Source organism: Lutjanus erythropterus, chromosome 3 (assembly GCF_056507025.1).
Source record: "Lutjanus erythropterus isolate fLutEry1 chromosome 3, fLutEry1.hap2, whole genome shotgun sequence".
NCBI lineage: Eukaryota > Metazoa > Chordata > Actinopteri > Lutjaniformes > Lutjanidae > Lutjanus > Lutjanus erythropterus.
In genome coordinates this window covers 44,831,579-44,858,095 of record NC_139319.1, presented here as the reverse complement: position 1 = coordinate 44,858,095, position 26,517 = coordinate 44,831,579, and the positions used below count along the sequence as shown (strand labels likewise).

At 39.8% G+C, this 26,517-nt stretch overlaps 8 protein-coding genes and 1 pseudogene across 8 annotated transcripts; 3 read left to right on the top strand and 6 right to left on the bottom strand.

Moving 5' to 3' along the window:
- Positions 1 to 2,286: 2,286 nt before the first annotated feature.
- LOC146330845 (histone H1-like) lies at positions 2,287 to 12,861 on the top strand. Its single transcript, XM_084710687.1, has 2 exons — positions 2,287 to 3,617; positions 12,728 to 12,861. Exons 1-2 carry the CDS (start codon positions 3,033 to 3,035, stop codon positions 12,806 to 12,808), a joined length of 666 nt encoding a protein of 221 aa, XP_084566813.1. The 5' UTR covers positions 2,287 to 3,032; the 3' UTR covers positions 12,809 to 12,861.
- Positions 3,616 to 13,993, top strand: LOC146330844 (histone H2B 3-like). Its single transcript, XM_084710486.1, has 2 exons — positions 3,616 to 3,634; positions 13,534 to 13,993. Exon 2 carries the CDS (start codon positions 13,555 to 13,557, stop codon positions 13,921 to 13,923), a length of 369 nt encoding a protein of 122 aa, XP_084566612.1. The 5' UTR covers positions 3,616 to 3,634; positions 13,534 to 13,554; the 3' UTR covers positions 13,924 to 13,993.
- On the bottom strand, positions 5,579 to 5,948 carry LOC146330847 (histone H4). The gene has a single exon (XM_084710650.1). It carries the CDS (start codon positions 5,939 to 5,941, stop codon positions 5,630 to 5,632), a length of 312 nt encoding a protein of 103 aa, XP_084566776.1. The 5' UTR covers positions 5,942 to 5,948; the 3' UTR covers positions 5,579 to 5,629.
- On the bottom strand, positions 12,004 to 12,493 carry LOC146330846 (histone H3). Its single transcript, XM_084710431.1, has one exon. It carries the CDS (start codon positions 12,459 to 12,461, stop codon positions 12,051 to 12,053), a length of 411 nt encoding a protein of 136 aa, XP_084566557.1. The 5' UTR covers positions 12,462 to 12,493; the 3' UTR covers positions 12,004 to 12,050.
- A 1,662-nt stretch (positions 13,994 to 15,655) lies between the features above and the next one.
- LOC146330843 (histone H4) lies at positions 15,656 to 16,032 on the bottom strand. The gene has a single exon (XM_084710597.1). The coding sequence runs from the start codon at positions 16,016 to 16,018 to the stop codon at positions 15,707 to 15,709; it is 312 nt and encodes a 103-aa protein (XP_084566723.1). The 5' UTR covers positions 16,019 to 16,032; the 3' UTR covers positions 15,656 to 15,706.
- A 1,712-nt stretch (positions 16,033 to 17,744) lies between these two features.
- On the bottom strand, positions 17,745 to 19,969 carry LOC146330842 (histone H2B 3-like). The gene is made up of 2 exons (XM_084710500.1): positions 19,952 to 19,969; positions 17,745 to 18,138 (listed from the first exon to the last, which is right to left on the bottom strand). Exon 2 carries the CDS (start codon positions 18,115 to 18,117, stop codon positions 17,749 to 17,751), a length of 369 nt encoding a protein of 122 aa, XP_084566626.1. The 5' UTR covers positions 18,118 to 18,138; positions 19,952 to 19,969; the 3' UTR covers positions 17,745 to 17,748.
- Positions 19,948 to 20,587, bottom strand: LOC146330841 (histone H1 pseudogene; annotated as a pseudogene).
- Positions 20,588 to 23,447: 2,860 nt separating this feature from the next.
- Positions 23,448 to 23,906, bottom strand: LOC146330840 (histone H2A-like). The gene has a single exon (XM_084710458.1). The coding sequence runs from the start codon at positions 23,890 to 23,892 to the stop codon at positions 23,509 to 23,511; it is 384 nt and encodes a 127-aa protein (XP_084566584.1). The 5' UTR covers positions 23,893 to 23,906; the 3' UTR covers positions 23,448 to 23,508.
- Positions 23,907 to 24,209: 303 nt separating this feature from the next.
- Positions 24,210 to 24,688, top strand: LOC146330839 (histone H3). The gene has a single exon (XM_084714369.1). It carries the CDS (start codon positions 24,263 to 24,265, stop codon positions 24,671 to 24,673), a length of 411 nt encoding a protein of 136 aa, XP_084570495.1. The 5' UTR covers positions 24,210 to 24,262; the 3' UTR covers positions 24,674 to 24,688.
- Positions 24,689 to 26,517: the final 1,829 nt, after the last annotated feature.

Sequence of the window (26,517 nt, the reverse complement as noted above, 5' to 3'; positions counted from 1 at the left end):
ATCGGTAGGCCTATGTCACTCCTGTCGCTGTGTGGCACTGTGGGGGCGGGCTAAAATTAACACCTGAAGTGTCACATCCACGTTTGGAGTTCAGAGTGAAATAGTTCAGAGTTAATGTTGCTACAATGACACTTACAGATTTGATTTGAAGACACTTAGTTTTGACACTCTGTTTTGACTCCAACTATTTGTCAACTTAGAGTTACATATAAGGGATTTGACTCTATTCAGAGTAGAATTAACTCTGCTTTTGCTTAGATTTCACCAACACCAGAAATATAACTCTTCTCAATTTGCTGTGTAGGCGGGACATTGAGTCAGACTATAGAGTGTAGCTGTGTATTATACTGTACAGTGTATAATGATCTAATATGTGTATACATAGTACAGCATTGTATAAGTTTGAAGTTTTTAATATCATTACCATTATCATTATTATCATTATTATTACATTATTAACTATGGTGATAATTACAGACAGACAAAGATCAAAGTGCATTTTTAAAATAATTTAACCCTAATCCCACCACTTTTTTCTTTGTGGCTGATCTGAAAAATTGTCCGTTCCGTCACTCAAAAGTGTGATATGGTCCGTAAGCATCCTGTGTGTGTGTGTGTGTGTGTGTGTGTGTGTGTGTGTGTGTGTGTGTGTCTCACTCTGCACACACCTCTCATAAGTTATAGCCTCTAGTTAACTACACACAGCGTGCTGAGAGGAAAAAGTATGTCAGGACTCTTTGTGTTTCTATGTTTCTTTTGTCATGAGCAAAGTGCATCAGAGATCTGTATCATTTTACTGTCAAGTGAGTTTCAGTGTTTTTCCTCTGTTTCTAGAGGCTGTTAATTCACTAAAACGATGCAATGTACATGCATATTCACATCATTTCGGACTATTACAGTATAAATACAACAACAATAACAATAATAATTAGAAGAATTTGAATTGTGATTTTCTCAACCTCTCATTTAAACATATCAGTACTTGTTTATTACATTTGTATATATACATATATATATATATATATATATACAAATGTATGTAACATATATATATACACACACATATATATATACACACAAATTCAATATATTATGCATAAATATAAAATATATAATTTTCATACCCTTGCTGTCTTGCGCAAAGTGGATAGTCAAACTGAATAAAAGCACAAATACATGATTTCTATATCATTTCATTATAATTTTTTCTTTATTATTAGCACTACGAATAATAAAATTATGAAAATTATGAATCAGCACCATGGAGCAAATTTGTGGCCCCCTTTTAACTTTGAGCACCTGCCCCTCTAAAGGTCTCTGCACGGCCCTGCTGCTACAACTCATGAAGTTGGTGATTTTAGAGGGAAAATCCTCACCTTTTTTCAGATTAGTCAATATAATAACTGATAATTAGATTACTGTGATTTAGGTGAGTCACACAGGATGGCAGCAGTGGACTGAGGCAGTTTCTGTTTGACACAGGAAGAAAAGTAGAAATATGAAAAATGTCCGTGTGTCAGTTAACTGTTGTAAATATGGTCTATTATTAAAATGGGTAATTTAGTAATAAACAGGACTGTCCCGATTTTTTCAGGACATCTGGTCAGGTTAAAGACCAGTATAGAGTCCTAAAGTGTGTCCTGTATTTCGACGTGCACACGCCCAGAGAAGTCAATTCAAAATATCACTTTGCTCTTTGTAGAATATCTGAGCTGCTGTTTTCATATTAGAAACTCTACATGAACAGACAACAGCTTGTTTCTCTGAGGGAAACTACAGAACAGAGTCCCGACATGTCAGTGCGTCATGACGCGGAGCGAAAGTACAGTAGATAACACAGTCATCACTGATAACATGACTAATAAACTATAATTTAATTTTCTTTTCTTTATTTTTGAAGAGCTCTTTTCAAAATCCATATCGAAACTGTGATAAAATGAAAAAAAAAAAATATGTAAAAAGAAAAAATACAGTGTAAAATGCAAGAATATGAAAATAAAATCAAACAAAAACATGAAATAGAATTAAAATTGTGAATAAGAAATAACCTGGTAGAATAGCATCATGTAGTCCTTCAAATATTGTATTTAATCTTTATTTCAAAGACAAATCTTTTACATTCTACTTTTTTTGTTTAACCATTTCTTGGTTTGTTTAAATCACTAATAAAAGAAAAAGAAAAACTTTTTTTAAAACTTAATAATTAATGATTAATATGAATTTAATCTAAATAATATTGTGTGAACAATGATCTGCTGAGTTATTCTGAGACTTTTGAATAAAATCTTCACTTTCAGTATCAGTAGAAAACAGTTTGGTGTGACATAATTCTTTCTTTCTTTAAAAAAAAATCAGCATGAATCAGTGAAGGTATTACATTTAAAACACATTGATTAATTAATAGTAGAACTATTGACAGTTGGTTGAAATGAAAAGTCGTCCTCAGCAGAAGAAAACAGCCACAGTGAGCAGCTCTGATACAAGTCTGCCACCAGCAGCCTCAGCCATCATCTGTGTGTTTGCTGCTACCAGAATAACTTGACTTTCTAACACAGTGATCATCAACAGATGCTTGTTTTTACTTGGAGTCTGTGAACAAACACGTGGAGCAGCTGAAAACGGCTTTTGATGGAGCTCGGATGCATTTTCAAACATTTTAGGAGAGAAATGAGTGAGAAAAGTGTCTGAGCAGCGCTGGACGCGGCGGTGAATGTGTGAGTTTTAGAGGCTCCTCAAAGAAAAAGCAGAGAGCATCAGAGCTCTGCATGACGTCAATATGAAGAGACACAAGTCCACTATCGACTCCTTCACTGTCAGCCTTCAGAACTTGTCCCACATTTAGTCTGGACTCTTTTATCGATGAAGAGAAAACACAAGTGACACGACATTCACACCGCACAGAGGAGCCACGGGCTGGGCTGAGTCTCCACGGTTCTCATGGTGTGTTTAAGTGCAGCCTCCAGCTCTGGACTCTTCATTAGTCCAGTCAGACTCTCGTATTGTCGTGATTAGGATCAGAATACTCAGAGAAAATGGCAGAAGTAGCTCCAGCTCCAGCCGCTGCCGCTCCGGCGAAGGCAGCCAAGAAGAAGACTCCCAAACCGAAGAGGACTGGTCCCAGCATCAGTGAACTCATCATCAAAGCTGTGGCCGCATCCAAGGAGCGGAGCGGCGTGTCCGCGGCCGCCCTCAAGAAGGCTCTGGCCGCCGGAGGCTACGATGTGGACAAGAACAAGGTCCGCGTCAAGACCGCCATCAAGAAGCTGGTAGCTAAGGGAATTCTGGTCCAGACCAAGGGGACCGGGGCCTCCGGCTCTTTCAAGATGAGCAAGAAGATAGCTGAGCCCAAAAAAGCAAAGAAGCCTGCAGCCAAGAAACCCGCTGCTAAAGTCAAGAAGGCCGCAGCCAAGAAACCCGCAGCGGCTAAAAAGCCCAAGACCGCGAAGAAGCCAGCAGCCGCTAAGAAGTCTCCGAAGAAGCCCAAGAAACCCGCAGCGGCCAAGAAAGCAGCCAAGAGCCCCAAGAAGGCCACGAAGAGCCCCAAGAAAGTGGCAAAGAAGGCCCCTGCAGCCAAGAAAGCCCCCGCGAAGAAGGCCGCCAAGCCCAAAGTTAAGAAGGCAGCACCCAAGAAGAAGTGAGCTGTTATGATTTTAAAGAAACTTTCACACAAAAGGCTCTTTTAAGAGCCACCCATCATCATTAAAGAGCACATTCCTGTTTTTATTGTTGCAATTCACGTTAAATATTACGATATTTGCGCCTGTTCTGCGCGCGGGAACGTGTTTACATGAGGTGGGGGTTGCCCTGGGTACAACTGCGCGCCAGTTTCGGTGCGCGCGCCTATGAATGAATGAACAATAAAAAAGATGGAGGGTCACATAATAATTTGACCGAAACTTGTCCTCAGCTGACATTCATGTTTGCAATCAACACCTGTAGGACATTAATTAAAAGATGTACACACAATCAACTTGAAATGTTCAAGTATATTTCATCATGAATTTTTAAACTTACACTGAGTTACACAGAGCCTGTTGTACTGCACTTGATCCCACGTAAACCACGTCAAGACGCACTGGAACATAGTGCATGACAACAGTACAACGCCATAGGTGCTGATTACACAAAGAGTGAGACTGTATACTTTTAATTCTACACAAAATCAGAGAAATTGCATCTGATGTTTGGGCTTTATACTTCGATATCAGAATAAAGACCCGACATCTTGGGTGTATTTTTGTCATATTTAGTCATATTTGTCGATATGTCGTATATTGTTCAGGGACGTTACACTTTTGCCTCTACCAGTGTGGGTGTGTCCACCTCTGTATTCGCCTGCTTTGATAACATTTTACGTTAACATTTATGATTGACTCCTTCTTGGCATTGAAATAGCAGAATATATTTCGTGTTTTTAAAATTAGTAAAGGAGCCTGATATGGCAAGCCGTTTTAACATTTAATAGCTAAATTTGACTATGCGGAATTAATATTATAGATACCAATAATTTCATTTTGACTAGTCGTAATTATGTTATGACTAGGAAGTATTTTCATTGAAGATATCTATAACTTAATTCTGACTAGTCAAAAGTACATTTAGAGATATCAGCAATTCAATTTTGACTAGTCAAAACAGAATTGCAGATATCCAAAATGACATCACTTAAGACTCTCGACTCGTCACAGATTCTAAATGACAATTACAGATATCTGTAATTCAGTTTTGACTAGGCGGAATGAAAATTAAAGATATCTCAAACGTAATTATGACTAGTTAGAATTGTTGTGCAAGACGTTGCTCATGCGAGGCTTCCCATTCGTTGCTCATTATTATGGCAAGCTTTCCATTGGATAATGGCTCAGTAAACACAACAATTGAACAGCGTTAGAAGAAGAAATGCACATGAAGAAGAAAAAGTAGAAGAAATGGCGGTTGCTGTTGTGGACAAGGTTAGAAGATATCTGCAATTACATTCTGACTAGGTAGATTGCAGGTAAAAGATAAAATCCCTTCCAAGATATCCACAACCCGATTATAGATATCTACATCTGAATTATGACTATCCATAATCCCAGCTAGAGATATCTCCAACATAATTTTGACTACTCGTAATTCCAGCTCAAGATATCTACAATGTAATTCTGGCTAGGTAAAACTCATTTTAAGATATCTCGAAAAACAAAGATATCCTGAATTGAGGGCATTTGGAGATATCTTTAAATGGAATTAGGGATATCCATAATTCAGATGTAGATATCTTTAAATGGAATTAGGGATATCTATAATTCATATGAAAATATCTGCAATGCGAGTTGTGGATATCTGCAGTTTAATTACGGATATCTGTAATGACAAACCCCATACACATGAATGGGGAGAGTGACGTCACTTGTAGTAAAGATTACTTTGTGGATATCTGAAATATTATTTTTGCATAGGAAAAAATGAGTTACAGATATCTGCAATACATATCCAGTCTAGCTTTTAAATATTAAGACAGCTTGCCATAGCCTGAAGTTCTTGTATTAACTTAAACAATCTGGTAGAAATCCAGCTCTTCAGAGAGAGTGTGTGTGTGGCCCTTAAAAGGACCTTTGTGTTTTTAGTAAAGGATGAACCCAGGACTTTAACCTCCGAAGCCGTACAGAGTGCGTCCCTGTCTCTTCAGAGCATACACCACATCCATGGCGGTCACCGTCTTTCTCTTGGCGTGCTCGGTGTAGGTGACGGCATCACGGATGACGTTCTCCAGGAAAACCTTCAACACACCGCGAGTCTCCTCGTAGATCAGACCGGAGATGCGCTTCACTCCACCACGACGAGCCAGACGGCGGATAGCGGGCTTGGTGATTCCCTGGATGTTATCACGGAGAACTTTACGGTGACGCTTAGCGCCTCCTTTCCCCAGTCCTTTACCTCCTTTTCCTCTGCCAGACATTCTGATAATTCAGACAGTAGACAGTCAATGTACCAAACACAGAACAGAACAGAACAGATAAGCCTGGTTCCTGTAGGGACAGCTCAGGACTAGCAGTCCTCTCCAGTCCCTGTTTTCCAATTGGAGTTGGTCTGGGCTGGGGGATTGGATGGGAAGAAGAGGTTACCAAGTTCACCATTAATTCACCATTAATTCACCATCACCTCACCTCAATCACCATAATTTTTAAATTTTCAATTTTCTTTTTTTTTTTTTTTTTTTCTTTTTCTTTCCTTTTATCCCCATTTTCTTGATTATAATAAAAGTGGTACAAATAATAAAAGAACACCACAATTGCCCCATAATTAAAAATAAAAGAGAGTATGATAATAAAAAGAATAAAACGAATAAATAATTAAATAAAAACTTTTACGATAAAAACCTTAAAAATTAAAAATTGTAGCCCTTAAAATATTATGTAATGGTGTCAGTCTTCTGTGTCAGTACTTCAGTAAGACCGACAGGGGAGTGCTACAGAGGTATCTTGGTGGGTCAGTCTTTTCCTCCTGTATGGTCTGTTGTAATGAAGGATTGTTTTCAGCTCTTTGTAGATATTTTCTTCCCAGGACGGCGATTCTTTCCTGCAGGGTCATGAGGCCAGATAGTTTGTGGGTGTATTTATTGCTTGTATATTTTGGTAGTCTGTAGCACATTTTTATGGCGATGTTTTGGACAACCTGGAGTTTTGTGAGCTGTGTTGTCCCTACGTTGCACCAGGCAGGCACTGCATATTCAAACAGTGGTCTGATGTATGACTGATACACCCTCACAGCTGTTTCAGGATTGGCTCCTCCTTGTTTTCTGCAGAGCACTTTCAGGTGGTTGAGTCTCCTTCGCGCCTCTTTTTCAATTTCAGCTATGTGTGCTGTCCATTGCATATTTTCTTGAAATGTTACACCTAGAAATTTTGCTGTGGGGGTGGTCTGGAGAGTTTGTCCATATAGGTTAAGATTTACCTGCTTATTTTTACGAGAATGTTTAGAAAAGAGCACACATTGTGTTTTTGAGGGGTTTAGTTTGACCCTCCACATATTTGCCCAGGATTCCATCTCAGTGATGCTTCTCTGAAGTTTTTTTGCAGCATGTAAAGGGTTTGTTGATGACGCCCAATAACAGAGGTCATCAGCAAACTGGGAAACTTGTCCTTCTCCTCTGGGTGGGTAATAGATGTCACTTATGTATATTAAAAACAACAGAGGACTGAGTGCTGAGCCCTGTGGTACGCCAGCTTCTGGGGTAAATCTCTTGGAGATTGATGCTCCTACTTTCACTACAATCTCTCTCTGGGTTAAAAAGCTTTTTAAAAGTACAACCATTTGTTTTGGGAGTTGTAAATTACTGTCTAGCAGCCTGTATATGAGTCCTTGATGCCACATTTTATCAAAAGCCTTTTCAATATCAAAGAATACTGCGATAGTTACTTCTTTTTTATTAAAACCTCGTTGGATGTCTTCTGCCAGCCTTAGGATATTGTCGGTTGAACTTCTTGCCTTTCTGAATCCTGCCTGGTGGACCCCCAAAACTCCTAGGGCATCGAAATGTCTCTGGAGCCTGTCAGCCAGAACCCTTTCAAAAAGTTTGCCAAACACGACGTAACACCGTTCATTTAAATCTTCATTGAGGACGTGATAGAAAATAGAGGCTGGTCTGTTCTTCTTTGTCCTTCATGTCGGTTGATGATTAACTCTTTGGCAGCGCCACCTGCTGGACTAAAGTCCAGTTTCAACAGTCACGGTGTGACTGTGTAGATCACTCAGTAATGTTGCTTTCTGACTGTTGTTGTTGTTGTTGTTTCTCGTTGTCTTGTTGAGAAAAACATTGACAGTGTGTTTTTTTTTTCTTTATTTGGTCGCTGTCCGAGGTTCTGAACTGACAGCATCAGAGCAGATAGCTGCTGTCTCTGTCCAGGTGCTGAACCTGAGCTGCTGCTGAGCTCTGAGGAGCAACAACCGACATCCTGACTGACACTTCTAACTTACTAGAACAACTTAAAAATATAAACACACTGAAGGACAAATTAATAAACTGATCAGTCATATTTATCCATCCACCTGCTCATAATCAGAGTGATTTCAATGAGTCTCCACCAGATGGCAGCACTGCACTGACCCTGTCTCTGTGTGACTTTCTGGAGGTAAAAAAAAGAAATATGACATTGGCTGGAGCTTGAGTTTTTATACACACACACACGTATGTGTATGCCAAATGCAGTGCCATTGAGGGTTTGCATGATTAAAGTGTGTGATATCTTGTGTCCAGACAAAAAGCAAGCATTTTCAAATGTAACCCCACCTGGATATGTGAGTTTAAATATTCTGAGCTAAAATATTCTCGTTTTCCTTTGTTATTGTTGAAGAAAAAAAAAATCTCATTTATTTTGTTGAGGAAAAAGTTGTAGCAGTCTGGCTGTTCAAATTCATATTTCTGAATAAAACAGTCAGTTTTAGACTGTTCAATAAATGTTAATCCTGTTTGGCCCGCGACTTAGACTGTGTTTTAAATTTTGGCCCCTTCTGTGATTGAGTGTGACACCCCTGTTTTAAAGTCATTATTTTTTTCAACTGAAATTAATGACTAAAACTGGACTAAAACCCTTTTAGTTTTCATCAACTAAAACTAGACTAAAACTATCAAGGATAGAAATGACTAAAATGTGACTAAAACTAATAAGCATTTCGTCCAAAAGACTAAAACTAAAACTAAATCAAAAATGGCTGCCAAAAACAACACTGGTATGTATATGTATGTATGTATGTGTATGTGTATGCAGAGTTGTCCTCCTCTGGACATCAGCCAGTATGTGACACTGTGTTCCTGTCAGTAAGTCAGGGCATGTCTTTTCAAGTTTTAATCACACAGTGTACACAATAAGCTGCTGTGGACAGAGTCAGCAGTCAGAAACTGAAAATACTTGCTTCTCTGACAACATAACTTGTGTTATTATTTGGTGGTTTCACATTAATTAGAGTTCAAATTAATGCTGAAGGTTTGCAGAACAGTCAGTGTCTGACAGACATCAATAATCTTTTAGGAGGAGTAGATATAGTAGTTATAATGGTAATCATCTGTTTTTAAGTAAGGGCTCTCAACAACTACACTTAGTCCAGGACATGTGTTCAACTTGCTGTTTAATGTAACGTCCAAATCCTGATACAGTCACTTCCAGCTCAGCATAACGTCTCCTTAATGTATCTCTCATCTCAGGACCCCAAACAGAACCCCCATGGTGGTCCTGTAACTGCCCAACTGAAAACATAACATTGACATTACATCAAAAATATTGGGCCTTTAAAGTTGTGTCCCAGATTTCCATCAACTCCTTCAGATTTTATGTGACTTAACCACACATATAAAGGTTTAGCTAAAGCCCAAGAACCCCTGTCGCACTGCCTGGTTTAAAAAAAGAGGCAGGAATTAGTTATTGTAGTTAATTGTATAGCTAAGCGATATGTCTAACCATTACATGTCAACTCTGTAGCCCTTCTAAATCAAACCTAAATAAGAATTGTGGTTTGATTAGCATCAAGAGAATTCTGAGCAACTTCTTTTTTTTTTTTTTTAAAGGTTGCTTATTACAACTATGCTGTCAAATGAAAAACTGTGAAATTTTGTCAGCCTCATTAAATGTCATCTCTGTCAGATTTTCCATCTGACAGAATGGGCATGTACGTTTAATTAAAAAGCAAAATCAGTCACTAGGCGGTTTGACTTTGATCCTTTAAAATGTTTTTTTGGCAGCATAATTAAATTATGAATGAATGGGATCTATAGGTATAGATTTTTCTCTGTCAAAAAATTGAGGCTGGTCAACAAACATTCACTGTTAAACTTGTTGAAAACTGACATGAGATTATTTTTCAGTGGACCAAAATGCCAAGTAAGTAGAAAAAGAAGACAATTTTAATAAAATCTTCATGATAGATTCATGAAATGTTTATGGAAATGATTCATAATGGTGTCATTAGACAATGAGAACACTGAGAACAGAGCTGGACACAGAAATGCATTAAAATAGAAAACAATAAAAAAAAAAAAAAACATTAAAATTGTGTTTGAGATAATTAAAAACAAAAGCTAAAAGCAGGACAATAAATAGTTTAAAACATTACAGAAAATGTATTTAAAGAAAGAAGCAAACATAAAACAAAAGCAACAGCAGACAAATATAAAAAACAATAGCTACAGATTATCCTAAAAATATGTAACATATCCACTTCACTGGTAGGCTGCAGTAAACAGTAATGTTTTAAGACCTGATTTAAATAAGCCGACAGTTTCAGCTGACCTCAGGTGTTCTGGAAGTTTGTTCCACATATACAAACTGTTACACATAGAAACTAAAGGCTGCTTCACCTTGTTCTGATCCTGGGAACACTGAGTAAACCTGTTCCAGATGATCTGAAGGGTCTTGGTGCTTCATAACGTATAAGCAAATCAGAGATATATTTAGGCCTGAGACCATTTAGTGCTTTGTAAACTAGTAACAAGATTTTAAAGTCTATCCTTTGACACACAGGAAGCCAGTGCAGTGATTTAAGTGCTCCACTCTCTTGGTGTTGGTGACTCTAGCAGCAGCGTTCTGGACAAGCTGCAGTTGTCTGATTGATTTTTTACTCAGACCTGTGAAGACACCGTTACAATAGTCCAGCCTGCTGAAAATGAAAGCATGAACAAGTTTTTCAGTATCTTCTCCAGACAGAAATCCTTTAATTCTTGCTATGAAAGGCAGAGACAGAGTCTCAGGCAAGTTTGTTAAGCATTTTTTTTATCAGTGTTATGAAATAAAGAGCCCTCCCTTATATGAACTTGTTAAAAAGTCTACAATAATCTTGATTTTGTCTTGAATAATATTTATTCCAGGAGACTGCGTGTTCAGTCAGTGAGAGTCATGCAGCCACTGAGACTTTAAATTACAGCACAGAGGACAGGAGCCTCACAAGTTCACTGCCATTTTCTGCATCACCTTATATTATCTTGATGTGTGTTATTGAAAAAATATACACATGTTCAATATTTTTTGAATAAGGAATAAATTTAGACTGAGATAACAGACGATCTCATTGTTTCCTATCATCAGTAAAACAATACACACACTTTAGATGCTCTTTAAAAGCTGAACTGCAGTTAAAAATCTAGAATTTGCCCAAATTAAATCACCCAGTCTGATAGGAAGGACTGATGTAAACAACACTAAATATGTATTTGATATGAAGCTTCCATTTCCTTGAACTAGTATGTGGTTTTATCTTTTGTATCTAATTTTATTGTTGTGTTGTTGATGTCCTTTTGTCTTTTCATGTTGACCCTTGCTGCACCCTGTTTCTTTAAACATCATTTAAAAAGATTTCAAAATGAAAATAAAAAAATATTTGAGCTTGCCATTTCAAATAAATTACTAAAGTTCAATATTGAACATTTGATAAAAGCTTTTTAATCATAATGACTCTTCATTTATTGAACATATAATTAATGTGATCAAGTTAACTTTAAGGACTTTAGTGACTGATAAAGTAAATAACATTTTCCACCGTTTCATAGAATAATCCGCATATGAAAAATGTCCCTGTGAGCGCCACCAGCTGGATTATCCAGTCAGTACAGAGTGCAAACGAGACAAAAGAGACCATTCATCAAAAACAAGTGGAAATTGTTTCTCATATTGTTGGTCAGAAGATAAACTGATAAATATTAGATGCTCTAAATCACGTACCAAATAATAGTAAAGGCATATTTATATGAAGAATGTCTTCAGAGAAAGTAAGGTGGAGTTCTTTTAAGAAATAAATGCATAAAATTAAGCAAGTTGGAATGTCCAAGATTTCTTTTAAAATACAAACAAATGACTTGTTTACCGTTTAATAAGTTCCTTTCCATGTCAAGCAAATGCACAAACGAAACAAAGAAACAGAAGTAGTTTGTTTGTCTTGAATGTGCAAGAAACAAGAATTGAAGAAAAACAATATAAAAGACATAAAATCACTAAATCGCAGAGCAGCAGAGGAAGAGTGTCTTGAGAAAGTGAGGTGGCTCTTAAAAGAGCCGTTGTGTTTGTGGAGCAGCAGCAGATAGTTTAAGCTCTCTCTCCGCGGATGCGACGGGCCAGCTGGATGTCTTTGGGCATGATGGTGACTCTCTTGGCGTGGATGGCGCACAGGTTGGTGTCCTCAAAGAGTCCGACCAGGTAAGCCTCGCTGGCCTCCTGCAGAGCCATGACAGCGGAGCTCTGGAAGCGCAGGTCGGTCTTGAAATCCTGAGCGATCTCTCTGACCAGGCGCTGGAAGGGCAGCTTGCGGATGAGCAGCTCGGTGGATTTCTGGTAACGACGGATCTCTCTCAGAGCCACGGTACCGGGCCTGTAACGATGAGGCTTCTTGACGCCGCCGGTGGCCGGGGCGCTCTTACGGGCAGCCTTGGTGGCCAGCTGCTTCCTGGGAGCTTTGCCTCCGGTGGATTTACGAGCAGTCTGCTTGGTTCTTGCCATCCTTTCTTCTCTCTCTCAACAAGAGTAAAGTAGAGTAGAGCCTGCGGAGGTGAAGGTGTTTGTTTAATTAGTCTGACTAAACACTAAAGGTGAGGAGTGACATTAATGTCATTTTAATCATCTTTATTTATAGAGCTCTTTTCAAACTCCACATTACAAAGTGCTTCACAAAGGCAGCAAAATAAAACAAACAGGTTTCAAAGTCACCAGGTTTTGAATGGAAATATACCAAAGGCGGCTAAGAAGGGCACCAAGAGCCCGATAAGAAGACTCCTGCAGCCAAGAAAGCCCCCACAGAGAAGGCTGCAAAGCCCAAAGTCAAGAAGGCCACACCCAAGAGAAAGTGAGCTGTTATCACTTAAAAGAAACTTTTCCGACAAAGGGCTCTTTTAAGAGCCACCCATCACCATTAAACAGCATCTTCCTGTTTTTATTATCAATATCAACGCATTAGGATTGTTATTTATAATATTTTAGGTTCGGAGTGTCTGCGCGCGCATATTAATCAATAGACTTGCATTGATGTCTCTTTTAAACAGCCAAAGTACATTATTAGTGACGTATTTATTGACGTTGGTTTGGAAATTATATTACAGTAGAATAAACAGCATGATCATTATAAAGGAATATATTTAAAACGACATTAAATTCAGCTACAACTACAGCTACTGTTGATTCCATCAAGACTGAAAGTGATAACATTTAATATGTATATGGGCTTATTACGTTATATTTTATGGTGTTTTATTCAACATGTTTCAGTGATGACCTGCCTAAGTTTCTCGTCATGACGCACTGAGAGATCTAGCATGAACAACCACTGACTTACTGATGCTCAAATAAAAAGTGTTACTATCAACCCCAGTCTCCCCTATTACATACGAACGCATGCATCAGTGATTATTGATGCTTCATTACTTTTTTGGAGGGGGTTTAGAGGGGCTCTCTATTCTGGCACGTGCGCAGTCTCGAGCACAACTCAGCCAATCCTGTGTGAGCAACAACACACCACACTTTGCCTCCTGCACGTACATATAGAGCGTCCTGACCACTACTACTTTATTCGTTTTAGGAGATCACATCCGAAGCGACCATGCCTGAACCAGCAAAAGCACCGAAGAAGGGCTCAAAGAAAGCCGTCTCTAAAGCCACCAAGAGCGGCAAGAAGAGGAAGAGGACCAGGAAGGAGAGCTACGCCATCTACGTGTACAAGGTTCTGAAGCAGGTCCACCCCGACACCGGCATCTCCTCCAAGGCCATGGGCATCATGAACTCGTTTGTGAGCGACATCTTTGAGCGCATCGCCGGTGAGGCCTCCCGTCTGGCTCACTACAACAAGCGCTCCACCATCACCTCCAGGGAGATCCAGACCGCCGTGCGCCTGCTGCTGCCCGGTGAGCTGGCCAAGCACGCCGTGTCTGAGGGAACAAAGGCTGTGACCAAGTACACCAGCTCCAAGTAAAGCTGCTTCATTCAGTTCAACAACACAAAGGTCCTTTTCAGGACCACCCACCATTTCTATAAAGAGCTGCGATCCTGCTTCTTTCATGGTTTTTGTTTTATTTGTTTATGTACGTATTTTTCTGTTTTACGATGTAGCGCAGTCTACATTCTTCCTTTACACACTATACTAGAATAATGTCCCGTTTCATGTAAATAAATGTAAACTACTCTCTATACTTATACGTATTTCAGACCCTTTAAAATTACTTCATTTCCATTTCTACGATTACAACCACTTGTTTATTGGAAGCCACCGTCAACTTTACATTAAAGAACGTACTTGACCGTTAATAATTCACAACGATGGTGGAGCTCATAGCCTGTGCACTTACCAAGGTCCGACGTACCTCAGGGATTCACGACCCAAGTCCACAGGGATGTTGCGTTTAGTGACCGTAGTAAAATTACGCTACGGTGATACGTGATGTGCGATAATGGCAAATATTACTTTACATATGCAGAAAAAATCCTGAATGTCTTACCTTAAACCTGACGGCTGCAGTTGTCTTCTTGTGTTTTGGCGGACAACGAAGCGTCCTGTATGCGCGTCACAAGGTGCATGCGCGAGTTCAAAACATGCAGCACAATTAAAACCTACTTGGTATAAGTCCATTTCAATGACTATGAAACCTTTGAATATTACGTGAAAATACATAAAACTTACTCTTCCCACAAAGTTTACTTATTACATGGATGGCATATATAGGATTTACTTCCAGTTCTCACAGATACTTACAATTAGAAAATAGAAATTGACAGTTAACCTATTAATTACTACTGTACAGAAGGTTATCTCTGTGCATGCCCCTTTTGTTATTGTTGCCGCAGCTGTACATTACCACAGCTGTGAAGTCATTGAACGCACCATACACAGACCACTCGGTGCAGAGTGACGATCATCTGAATTATCTGCTGTGCCTGCGTCCATTGAACTGTGAGTGGTGACGTTTTACTCTCTGTTAGAGTTATTAAGAGTGTATTAAGGTCGTTAAAGAGTCGTTTTTCTCTGTTGTGAATGTTTAAATTGCATAAATAGCTGATAGCTAATTAAACGGAGCTAACTGCAAACTAGCATGTATCAGTGAAGTTTATGTTGCTGTATTGCTAATCTCTGTTGGTTAAATATCTCTGCAGTAGCTGCATTTCAGTTGTTATCTAGCTAGAATATGTAGCTCAAGTGTATTTTGTATTTAAGTTGTATTTTATTTCTAATCAATCTGTATTGTTGTGATTGTCTTTCAGAAACCATGCACTGTAAACCACTCTGCACGAGATACTGTACATCCTCAAAACTCAGATAAACAGTTGAACTTTATTATGGACTCTGCCTCTCCTTAAAGCACACGTGAACATAAAAAGTGTCCTGACCTGACGCCCTGAGGCGGTTGCTGCCACATAGGATCCTCACACACAGTCTATCAACTATCTATCAACTACAACAGTCATTTTTTCCGTGTTCATTTTCTTTTCAATGCAAAGCCACAACATTGAAAACATCCACTCATCAATTCTACTTTATTTACAGGTATCCGTTTTTACAGACATCGACATAACTGAACGTATATAACTGCATTTGGAGGTTGGTGTATCACAGGTTTTCTATTGTTTAACAGAAATAAATAATGGTCCTGAATCAGCTTTAGTTACAATACATATAATCTGGTAGAAATCCAGCTCTTCAGAGAGAGTGTGTGGCCCTTAAAAGGACCTTTGTGTTTTTAGTAAAGAATGAACCCAGGACTTTAACCTCCGAAGCCGTACAGAGTGCGTCCCTGTCTCTTCAGAGCATACACCACATCCATGGCGGTCACCGTCTTTCTCTTGGCGTGCTCGGTGTAGGTGACGGCATCACGGATGACGTTCTCCAGGAAAACCTTCAACACACCGCGAGTCTCCTCGTAGATCAGACCGGAGATGCGCTTCACTCCACCACGACGAGCCAGACGGCGGATAGCGGGCTTGGTGATTCCCTGGATGTTATCACGGAGAACTTTACGGTGACGCTTAGCGCCTCCTTTCCCCAGTCCTTTACCTCCTTTTCCTCTGCCAGACATCCTGATAATTCAGACAGCAGACAGTCAACGTACCAAACACGACGTAACACCGTTCATTTAAATCTTCATTGAGGACGTGATAGAAAATAGAGGCTGGTCTGTTCTTCTTTGTCCTTCATGTCGGTTGATGATTAACTCTTTGGCAGCGCCACCTGCTGGACTAAAGTCCAGTTTCAACAGTCACGGTGTGACTGTGTAGATCACTCAGTAATGTTGCTTTCTGACTGTTGTTGTTGTTGTTGTTTCTCGTTGTCTTGTTGAGAAAAACATTGACAGTGTGTTTTTTTTCTTTATTTGGTCGCTGTCCGAGGTTCTGAACTGACAGCATCAGAGCAGATAGCTGCTGTCTCTGTCCAGGTGCTGAACCTGAGCTGCTGCTGAGCTCCGTGGAGCAACAACCGACATCCTGACTGACACTTCTAACTTACTAGAACAACTGGGTGATAAACAGCTACTGGCTTGATTGTCTTTTTTATTATTTTTTTATTGGAATTTAACAATAAAAAAGTGCAAGATGATGTTTAAAATAGCACAAACGCTCTAAACTTTTTTTTGTGGTTTTTGATATATAACACTTCATTACGCATGATTAAATTGTTAAAAACCGAAAAGATTTAAAGTAGGAAACACCCACCTGTCAGTTTTCCTGCATTTATGATTTTTGTTTAGTTTGAAGTCATGAACCATTTATTTTGTATTTTTTGTGCAGGAAAACACAAGTCGTCATATCTGTATATCGTGTTTCTGCTGATGTGACCATCTAAAAGTTCAGACTACATACCAATTGTTGCGAGGTTTAAATTATTTGGTAAAATGACACACTGTCCTACTTGAATTCACCGGTGAGCCACATTTTTGGCCACCAAATGTGAAGAAAAGTCTGAACTAAACTAAAGGATTAAAGAAAGCAGAAAATATTCACATTTAAAAGGGTGAAATCAGAGAATTTTGACTTATTTTCTTTGAAAAAATTATGCAATCAAAATAGATGGTGATTGATGTCATAATTGATTACTTCATTAATTGTTGTGATAATTTCCAGATGTGTACATCTAAAAATGTTAACTGTCTTTTTGTTTCAAATCCATTTAATTTTGTCAATTATTTTTTTCAATGTAGTTTTATTAAGTTTTATTAATATTCACTTACTGAAAATTTGTTTTAGTTAAAGAAGAGTAAAAATGGAACTGCTCATACGTCACATTAACACACATGATCTGTGACGTCCAATAGGTTTATATGTAAAAGACACATCTGAGTACTGTGCATTAAAGCCTGAGAGATCTAGCATGAACAACCACTGACTTACTGATGCTGAAATAAAAGGTGTTAACCCCAGTCTCCCCTATTATATACTGCACATTTCTTGTATAGACAAAGACAAGCTGTCGTATTGTTGTATGTCTAAAAGTTGCTTACGAAAATCAAACATTGTTCCAATTTGTGAGCCACAATTTTGCATTTTGTTCCTAATATTTATTCACATATTTATTGATAATGATACAGGTGGTGTGTGAATTAAAAAATGTCGATAATGTACACAGTTGTGAGAGTGTAGAATCAGGATCGAGACTATCACTGACATTTTGGAGTAAACTCTGGAAAAGCATAAACAAGTTAAATAAAATGTATAATAAAAACATGGAAAAGAAGCAGGATGGCAGCTCTTTATAGAAGTAGTGGATGGTCCTGAAAAGGACCTTTGTGTTGTTGAACTGAATGAAGCAGCTTTACTTGGAGCTGGTGTACTTGGTCACAGCCTTTGTTCCCTCAGACACGGCGTGCTTGGCCAGCTCACCGGGCAGCAGCAGGCGCACGGCGGTCTGGATCTCCCTGGAGGTGATGGTGGAGCGCTTGTTGTAGTGAGCCAGACGGGAGGCCTCACCGGCGATGCGCTCAAAGATGTCGCTCACAAACGAGTTCATGATGCCCATGGCCTTGGAGGAGATGCCGGTGTCGGGGTGGACCTGCTTCAGAACCTTGTACACGTAGATGGCGTAGCTCTCCTTCCTGGTCCTCTTCCTCTTCTTGCCGCTCTTGGTGGCTTTAGAGACGGCTTTCTTTGAGCCCTTCTTCGGTGCTTTCGCTGGTTCAGGCATGGTCGCTTCGGATGTGATCTCCTAAAACGAATAAAGTAGTAGTGGTCAGGACGCTCTATATGTACGTGCAGGAGGCAAAGTCTGGTGTGTTGTTGCTCACACAGGATTGGCTGAGTTGTGCTCGAGACTGCGCATGTGCCAGAATAGAGAGCCCCTCTAAACCCCCTCCAAAAAAGTAATGAAGCATCAATAATCATTGATACATGCGTTCGTATGTAATAGGGGAGACTGGGGTTGATAGGAACACTTTTTGTTTGAGCATCAGTAAGTCAGTGGTTGTTCATGCTAGATCTCTCAGGCTTTGATGCTCAGATGTGTTTTTTACATATAAAACTGTGTATGTACTGAACACTGCACATGTGCCATAACAAAGACCCTCTTGCTTTGTTGTTCCAAAGATGTTTCAATTAAGTACAATACAGTGCAAACCACCAACACAAGACCACATTTTGAAACTACTACACCTTTTTCTTGTTTTAAATATTACACAACTGGTAAATAAACGTAAAGAAAACAAAACAAAAAAACTTAATTAGGAATTAATAAAAACAAGTATTTTGAATTGTCAGTAACATCTTGGCATTTGACTCCTAAACGACTGACTGTAATATAGTTGTGTGAAACATCTCTAGTGTGTTAGACATTTATATACAAATGTGAAGGTAATACAAGTCTTAATGATGAGCAATTTTGTATTAATTGATAAATGTGATAAATACTGACTCGGCTAAATAATTATTTTGTATCTCAAAATAATTCTTTAGTGATTCAAAACTATAAATCTTTGTCATAAAATAATGAATTAGTATTTCTAAATGATTATGTTTTCAAAAATAACGATTTTGTGTCTTCAAATAGTAATTTAGTATCTCAAAATAATTCAGGACTTCAGAATAATTATACATGTTTTCGGGAAAAAAATAATTTAGTGTCCGAAAATAATGATTTCGTATTGTTGAATTTTACTCCACGCAGATTTTATTCTGTAAACCCAAAGTGTGGAGACTCCGGATTCTTCTCTGGTGTCCATTAAGGTGCTTGAATTTAATTAATGAAATAAAACACGCAAGAAATTATATCACATTTAAATCGTTGTAATCTTTTTATTTAAAAAAAACTGCAGTGACTTTACTGCAGGTTGTAATTTATTATGGACACAATCACAAATAGAAAACATGCGTGACTCTCGAATTTTCAAAACATCCACAAAAGTCATTTAAACTAATACTCATCATGTGCTTTTGCTGATGATATCGGAAACTACGGTCCTTAACTGTCAGTGCGTCATGACGGAGAGCGATCAGTGTTTACATGAGATGAAGGTACAGCAGATAATGCAGTCATTATTGATTACATGTTGAATAACACGCCACAAAATAAATCATAATAAGTCCGAGCTTGTAAAGCCTTATTATTGTTAACATTGTTATTCTTTTCAGTCTTGTCAGCAGTAGCTGTACTTTTTTCAGTTTTAATTCCCTCCATCATGTTGTTTACTCTTCTGTAAACCTTCAGTAAATAAATGACTAAATAATGTCCTGCAGGTGTTGACTGTAAACATAAATGTCAGCTGAGGTCTTGTATAAATTATGTGACCCTCCATCTTTTAATTGTTTATTCATTCATAGGCGCGCGCACCGAAACTGGCGCGCAGTTGTACCCAGGGCAACCCCCACCTCATGTAAACACGTTCCCGCGCGCAGATCAGGCGCAAATATCGTAATATTTGACGTGAATTGCAACAATAAAAACAGGAATGTGCTCTTTAATGATGATGGGTGGCTCTTAAAAGAGCCTTTTGTGTGAAAGTTTCTTTAAAATCATAACAGCTCACTTCTTCTTGGGTGCTGCCTTCTTAACTTTGGGCTTGGCGGCCTTCTTCGCGGGGGCTTTCTTGGCTGCAGGGGCCTTCTTTGCCACTTTCTTGGGGCTCTTCGTGGCCTTCTTGGGGCTCTTGGCTGCTTTCTTGGCCGCTGCGGGTTTCTTGGGCTTCTTCGGAGACTTCTTAGCGGCTGCTGGCTTCTTTGCGGTCTTGGGCTTTTTAGCCGCTGCGGGTTTCTTGGCTGCGGCCTTCTTGACTTTAGCAGCGGGTTTCTTGGCTGCAGGCTTCTTGACTTTTTTGGGCTCAGCCGCCTTCTTGCTCATCTTGAAAGAGCCGGAGGCCCCGGTCCCCTTGGTCTGGACCAGAGTCCCTTTCGCCACCAGAGACTTGATGGCGGTCTTGACGCGGGCCTTGTTCTTGTCCACATCGTAGCCTCCGGCGGCCAGAGCCTTCTTGAGGGCGGCCGCGGACACGCCGCTCCGCTCCTTGGATGCGGCCACAGCTTTGATGATGAGTTCACTGACGCTGGGACCAGTCCTCTTCGGTTTGGTAGTCTTCTTCTTGGCTGCTTTCGCCGGAGCGGCAGCGGCTGGAGCTGGAGCTACTTCTGCCATTTTCTCTGAGTATTCTGATCCTAATCACGACAATACGAGAGTCTGACTGGACTTAATGAAGAGTCCAGAGCTGGAGGCTGCACTTAAACACACCATGAGAACCGTGGAGACTCAGCCCAGCCCGTGGCTCCTCTGTGCGGTGTGAATGTCGTGTCACTTGTGTTTTCTCTTCATCGATAAAAGAGTCCAGACTAAATGTGGGACAAGTTCTGAAGACTGACAGTGAAGGAGTCGATAGTGGACTTGTGTCTCTTCATATTGACGTCATGCAGAGCTCTGATGCTCTGTGCTTTTTCTTTGAGGAGCCTCTAAAACTCACACATTCACCGCCGCGTCCAGCGCTGCTCAGACACTTTTCTCACTCATTTCTCTCCTAAAATGTTTGAAAATGCATCCGAGCTCCATCAAAAGCCGTTTTCAGCTGCTCCACGTGTTTGTTCACAGACTCCAAGTAAAAACAAGCATCTGTTGATCATCACTGTGTTAGAAAGTCAAGTTATTCTGGTAGCAGCAAACACACAGATGATGGCTGAGGCTGCTGGTGGCAGACTTGTATCAGAGCTGCTCACTGTGGCTGTTTTCTTCTGCTGAGGACGACTTTTCATTTCAACCAACTGTCAATAGTTCTACTATTAATTAATCAATGTGTTTTAAATGTAATACCTTCACTGATTCATGCTGATTTTTTTTTTAAAGAAAGAAAGAATTATGTCACACCAAACTGTTTTCTACTGATACTGAAAGTGAACATTTTATTCAAAAGTCTCAGAATAACTCAGCAGATCATTGTTCACACAATATTATTTAGATTAAATTCATATTAATCATGTTTTCTTCTTGTTTTATTAGTGATTTACACAAACTAAGAAATGCTTTAACAACAGTAAACTAAAACCTAAAATATTTTTCGTTGATAGAACAGATTAAATAAAATATTTGAAGGTGTACATTCATTCAGAGGAGCTCACCTGAAAAGGACATGATCTCCCTTGAAAACCTAATTTGGGGCATCTGAAGGGAGTTTTAAAACATGATGGTCCTGAAATAAATAAGTGAAATTAAGGCAATGTTCTGTGTTTATTCACACATTATATTATGATTTCCGAACATTTATGTTGACTAATTAACACAATGCTGCGTGCTCCACGCTGACCGCTGCGCTGTCCGTGGATCTGACACGGAGCACAGACAGACAGACAGAACATGTTATGTCAGTTCCTGTTTTCTTTTCGTTGTTGCAAATTGAACGTCAGGTCCAAATTCCACTTCCTCTCGATCATAACAACCCACAGACAAAGAGGAAATGACAGGAAGGTGAAGGGACGGTCAATGAGGAGAGTGTATGAGAGACTCAGACAGCAGAGCAGCTGTTTCTATGTGCCTGTGATACTTCATGAAGTTCTCCCATGTAAAAACAAATGTGAGTTAATTCTGATTTAGGAAATCGCCACATTAATTTACACTGATCAAAATTAGATTATGATGTTGACACTGAAGCAGAAAAAAGTTTCTTGCTGATTTCGTGTTTTTGTTTCTTGCTCTGAGGAGTAAATCCATTCTTTGATTTTGAAACAGTAGCCTTATATTGTTGTTATTTAGACTAAGATGTTATTGACAGTGTTAATTATCTGTAATAGTAACAGTATCATGATTTTCATGATTTTCCTTAAGCTGCACTAACGCGCACTTCCATGTTTGAGAAGCTGTGTGCAATAGACAACAGCCCCCCCCCTGAAAGCTACTCTGTAATTCCAACCCTGCGTACTGGGTTATTTCTCATTCACAATTTAAATTCTACTCAGTGGTTTTGTTTGTTTTTACATCTTTTTTATGTTTGCGTTCAAAACCTGGTGACTTTCTAACCTGCCTTTCTGAAGCACTTTGTAATGTAGATTTTGAAAAGTTTAATCAATAAAGAGAATTAAAATTACATTATTCTAATTCTTAACCTTTAGTGTTTAGTTAGAGACAAATCAAAACACACCTTTGCAGGTCAGTGTGTCTGTTGAGTTACAGTCTACTGGATGAATTTGAATTTGTATTTAGTATTTGATACTTTGTATTAACTCATTAATATTCATTGAAGTTTTTTCTTTCCACCAAGTTGTTTATAATATATATTATTTGCTTAATTCTGAAGCTTGCGTGGAAATATTCCTGGAGGATAAACAATATGATCGATATGAGGGGGGAGATTTAAAGGTGGAACAAACTCAGCTGCTGCTGACTGCATGAAAACTACAAAAGTGAAAAAGCATACAGGCTTAACAATATTCATACAGCGCTTTTCAAAACGTTACAAAGCGCTCTACACAGTGAAGTCGGGATTGGGACATTTCGAATATTTAATATCTTGTCATGTTATCAGTGTTGACTGTATTATTCATTGTACTTTGACCCCGCGTAAACACAGAGCGCTCCGCGTCATGACGCACTGACAGTTGGGGACTGTGTTCTGTAGTTTCCCTCAAAGAAACAAGTTGCTGTCTTTTCATGCAGAGTTTCAAATATGAAACCAGCAGTTCAGATATTCTACCAAGAGCAAAGTGATATTTCGAATCGACTTTCCTGGGCGTGTGTAGATCCAAACACAGGATACAGATTGTTGGGTGACCAGACATCCTTAAAAAAAAAAAAAATCGGCATAGTCACTAAAGATATCTAAATATCACTAAATTACCTGACTGGATAAATTGTTACAACATCCGTGGAAACATTCTGGTCAAATCATACGTTATAATTATAGTCATTTTAAACTGTGTTCGTACTGACTGGGTTTTATTATCAAGAGATTAATAATATTACAGTCTAATGTTAGTAGAAACCATATTTTCTCCTTTATACGGCTGTTTTCACGGTTTGTGACTGGTGCAGAGACATAAGAACCAGCACTTTATGATGAGTGTGTGGCTCTTAAAAGAGCCGTTTTGGGGTCTGGTTGATGATCCAGCAGCTTTACTTCTTGGCGGGCTTCTCGGTCTTCTTGGGCAGCAGAACAGCCTGGATGTTGGGCAGCACGCCGCCCTGAGCGATGGTGACTCCACCCAGGAGTTTGTTGAGCTCCTCGTCGTTGCGGACAGCCAGCTGCAGGTGACGGGGGATGATACGGGTCTTCTTGTTGTCGCGGGCAGCGTTTCCAGCCAACTCCAGGATCTCAGCGGTCAGGTACTCCAGCACAGCCGCCAGATAGACGGGGGCGCCGGCACCAACACGCTCCGCATAGTTGCCCTTCCTCAGCAGCCTGTGAACACGACCGACTGGGAACTGGAGCCCAGCACGAGAGGAGCGGGTCTTTGCCTTAGCTCTGGCTTTACCACCGGTCTTTCCTCGTCCAGACATTTTATGATGCTTCTAGAGATACAATTCAAAGAAACTGTAGTCCACACCAACACAGCCCTCCATTATATCTCCGCGGAGCGCGCGCTGGACGGTCGGAGCTTCGTTAGACCAACCACAGCAGAGCCTCCAGCAGGGGTCAGCCGCTCTGGATTGTGGCGGACTTTTTGAACACATTTCTCCCCAATCAGCAGCAGAGATTCGGGCGGTGGGTCGCCCCTCCTCTCGGTGCTGAGCTCCAAGAGGAGCCTCTCACCAATCAGGAGGCGGAGGTCTGGCGCAGCGTCACTGATCACAGCCGGTCAGACAGTTTAAGAGCAGCGTGTCTCTCCTCTCTACTCTACTTTACTCTTGTTGAGAGAGAGAAGAAAGGATGGCAAGAACCAAGCAGACCGCTCGTAAATCCACCGGAGGCAAAGCCCCCAGGAAGCAGCTGGCCACCAAGGCTGCCCGTAAGAGCGCCCCGGCCACCGGCGGCGTCAAGAAGCCTCACCGTTACAGGCCCGGTACCGTGGCTCTGAGAGAGATCCGTCGTTACCAGAAATCCACCGAGCTGCTCATCCGCAAGCTGCCCTTCCAGCGCCTGGTCAGAGAGATCGCTCAGGATTTCAAGACCGACCTGCGCTTCCAGAGCTCCGCTGTCATGGCTCTGCAGGAGGCCAGCGAGGCTTACCTGGTCGGACTCTTTGAGGACACCAACCTGTGCGCCATCCACGCCAAGAGAGTCACCATCATGCCCAAAGACATCCAGCTGGCCCGTCGTATCCGCGGAGAGAGAGCTTAAACTATCTGCTGCTGCTCCACAAACACAACGGCTCTTTTAAGAGCCACCTCACTTTCTGAAGACGCTCTTCCTCTACTGCTCCTCATGAATTATTTCATATTAATAATTCTTGTGCAATTTTGTACTCAATTATTTAGTCTCAAAAATCAGAAAATGGGTGTACTAAACTTTTGAATTTATGGAAATGTCACATTTCCTGATCCAATACGTTATCATAGTATAAAACCAATTAGTAAATTTAGTAATTGACAAACATTTCTGACACTTAAGTTTCCAGACACCACTTTTATTTGTTTGATGGCTCATCAAGGACCTTCTGTCTGAAAGAAATGCTTCCCTTGTGATCACTTTGATTTTAGGCCCAAGTGAAAATTTCAGCCCAGGTGCGATGAGACAGACACAAACTATAACCAGATATTTCTGTTGAGCGTGTTATCAGGAGGATTAGAGTATCACATATTTGAGCTAGTCTTACTGATGACACTATTGAGCTCTGGAGGAAGAGGATGAGGGAAAAAAATAAGAGGCAGACAAAGAAAAGGATGGGGGAAGAGGAGGAAGATGGTGAGGCAGAGAAAGGGGATGAAGTACAGGAGCATGAGGAAGAAGAGGAAAAATAAGCAGGAGGAGAGGAGGAAGAGTAGGAAAAAAAGAAAGATGAGGAAGAGAGAGAAAAGGGAGGAAAAGAAAAAGAAGGATGAAGAAGAGGATGACGAAGAGAAGGAGAAAAATGTGGATGAGGAAGAACAGGTTACTGTTAAGGAGCTGCACAGCTAAATCAGCTGTAAGACTGACTGGTACAAATGTCTACAAAAAATGATTTAAGAACAATTTCAGCACCTGACAGCATTTATTTAGATCTAGCCTGATTAAAATAGATAATTATTAGTTGTATTTACGCTGATGCTGATTTTAAACATAATTTAGTATTCCTTTGAAATCTTCTAATTTATAAATACTACAGATTAGTGTTATTAGTTTACTCAGGGTTTTTATTACTTGCATTACAACAATACACACACAGCTGTGTAACAATGTGTGTGTCAATTTTATTGTGATATGAAAAAGAACAGAAAACAAACTGCTACTTTGTGAGATGCCATAACTGCAACGAAATGATCCTTTTATGTTAGATGCTGACATGTGATGGCGCATTGTATCACATTTCATCATGTAACTGTGTTTTATTTGATTATCTGTAGATCCCTGTATAGGACCCTATAAGGTAAACATGTTGCTGCAGGTATTTTCCCTGATGAGTCCATTCAAAAATATGTGACAGTGATCCCACAGTAATAAGCTCTGAATCAACAATGTACCAACCTGAAAGTTACAAAGGTTGCACCTTCTGGAGGAGGGAGGAGAAGAAAAGTATAGGAGGAGGCAGGAGAATAAAAGTAAAAAAGGAGGGAGAAGTAGAGTATAGCAGGAGAAAGAGGGAGGAAAAGAAAGGATAGAGGGAGGAATTAGATGTAAAGTACAGAAGGATGATAAGAAAAGTATAGGAAGAGGGAGACAGAATGTATAGAGGGAAAGAGAAGTCAAATATAGAAAAGGGGATGAGTCAAAAAGTATCAGAAAAGTGGAGGAAAAGTGAAATACAGATGTAGGGAAGAAAAGTAAATTGCAGAAGGAGAGAGGAGAAGTGGAAGGAGGTAGAAGAAGTAAAGTATAGGAGGAGGGAAGAGAAGTAAATGATATAAGAAAGAAAAGTACAGATGGAGGGAGAAGTGAAATATAGAAAGAAGAACAAGATGTAAAGTACAGAAGGAGTAGGAGAAGGAAAGGAGGGAGTAGAAGTCATAGGAGGGAGGAGAAAAAGGAGGAGGAAAGAGCAACTTTAC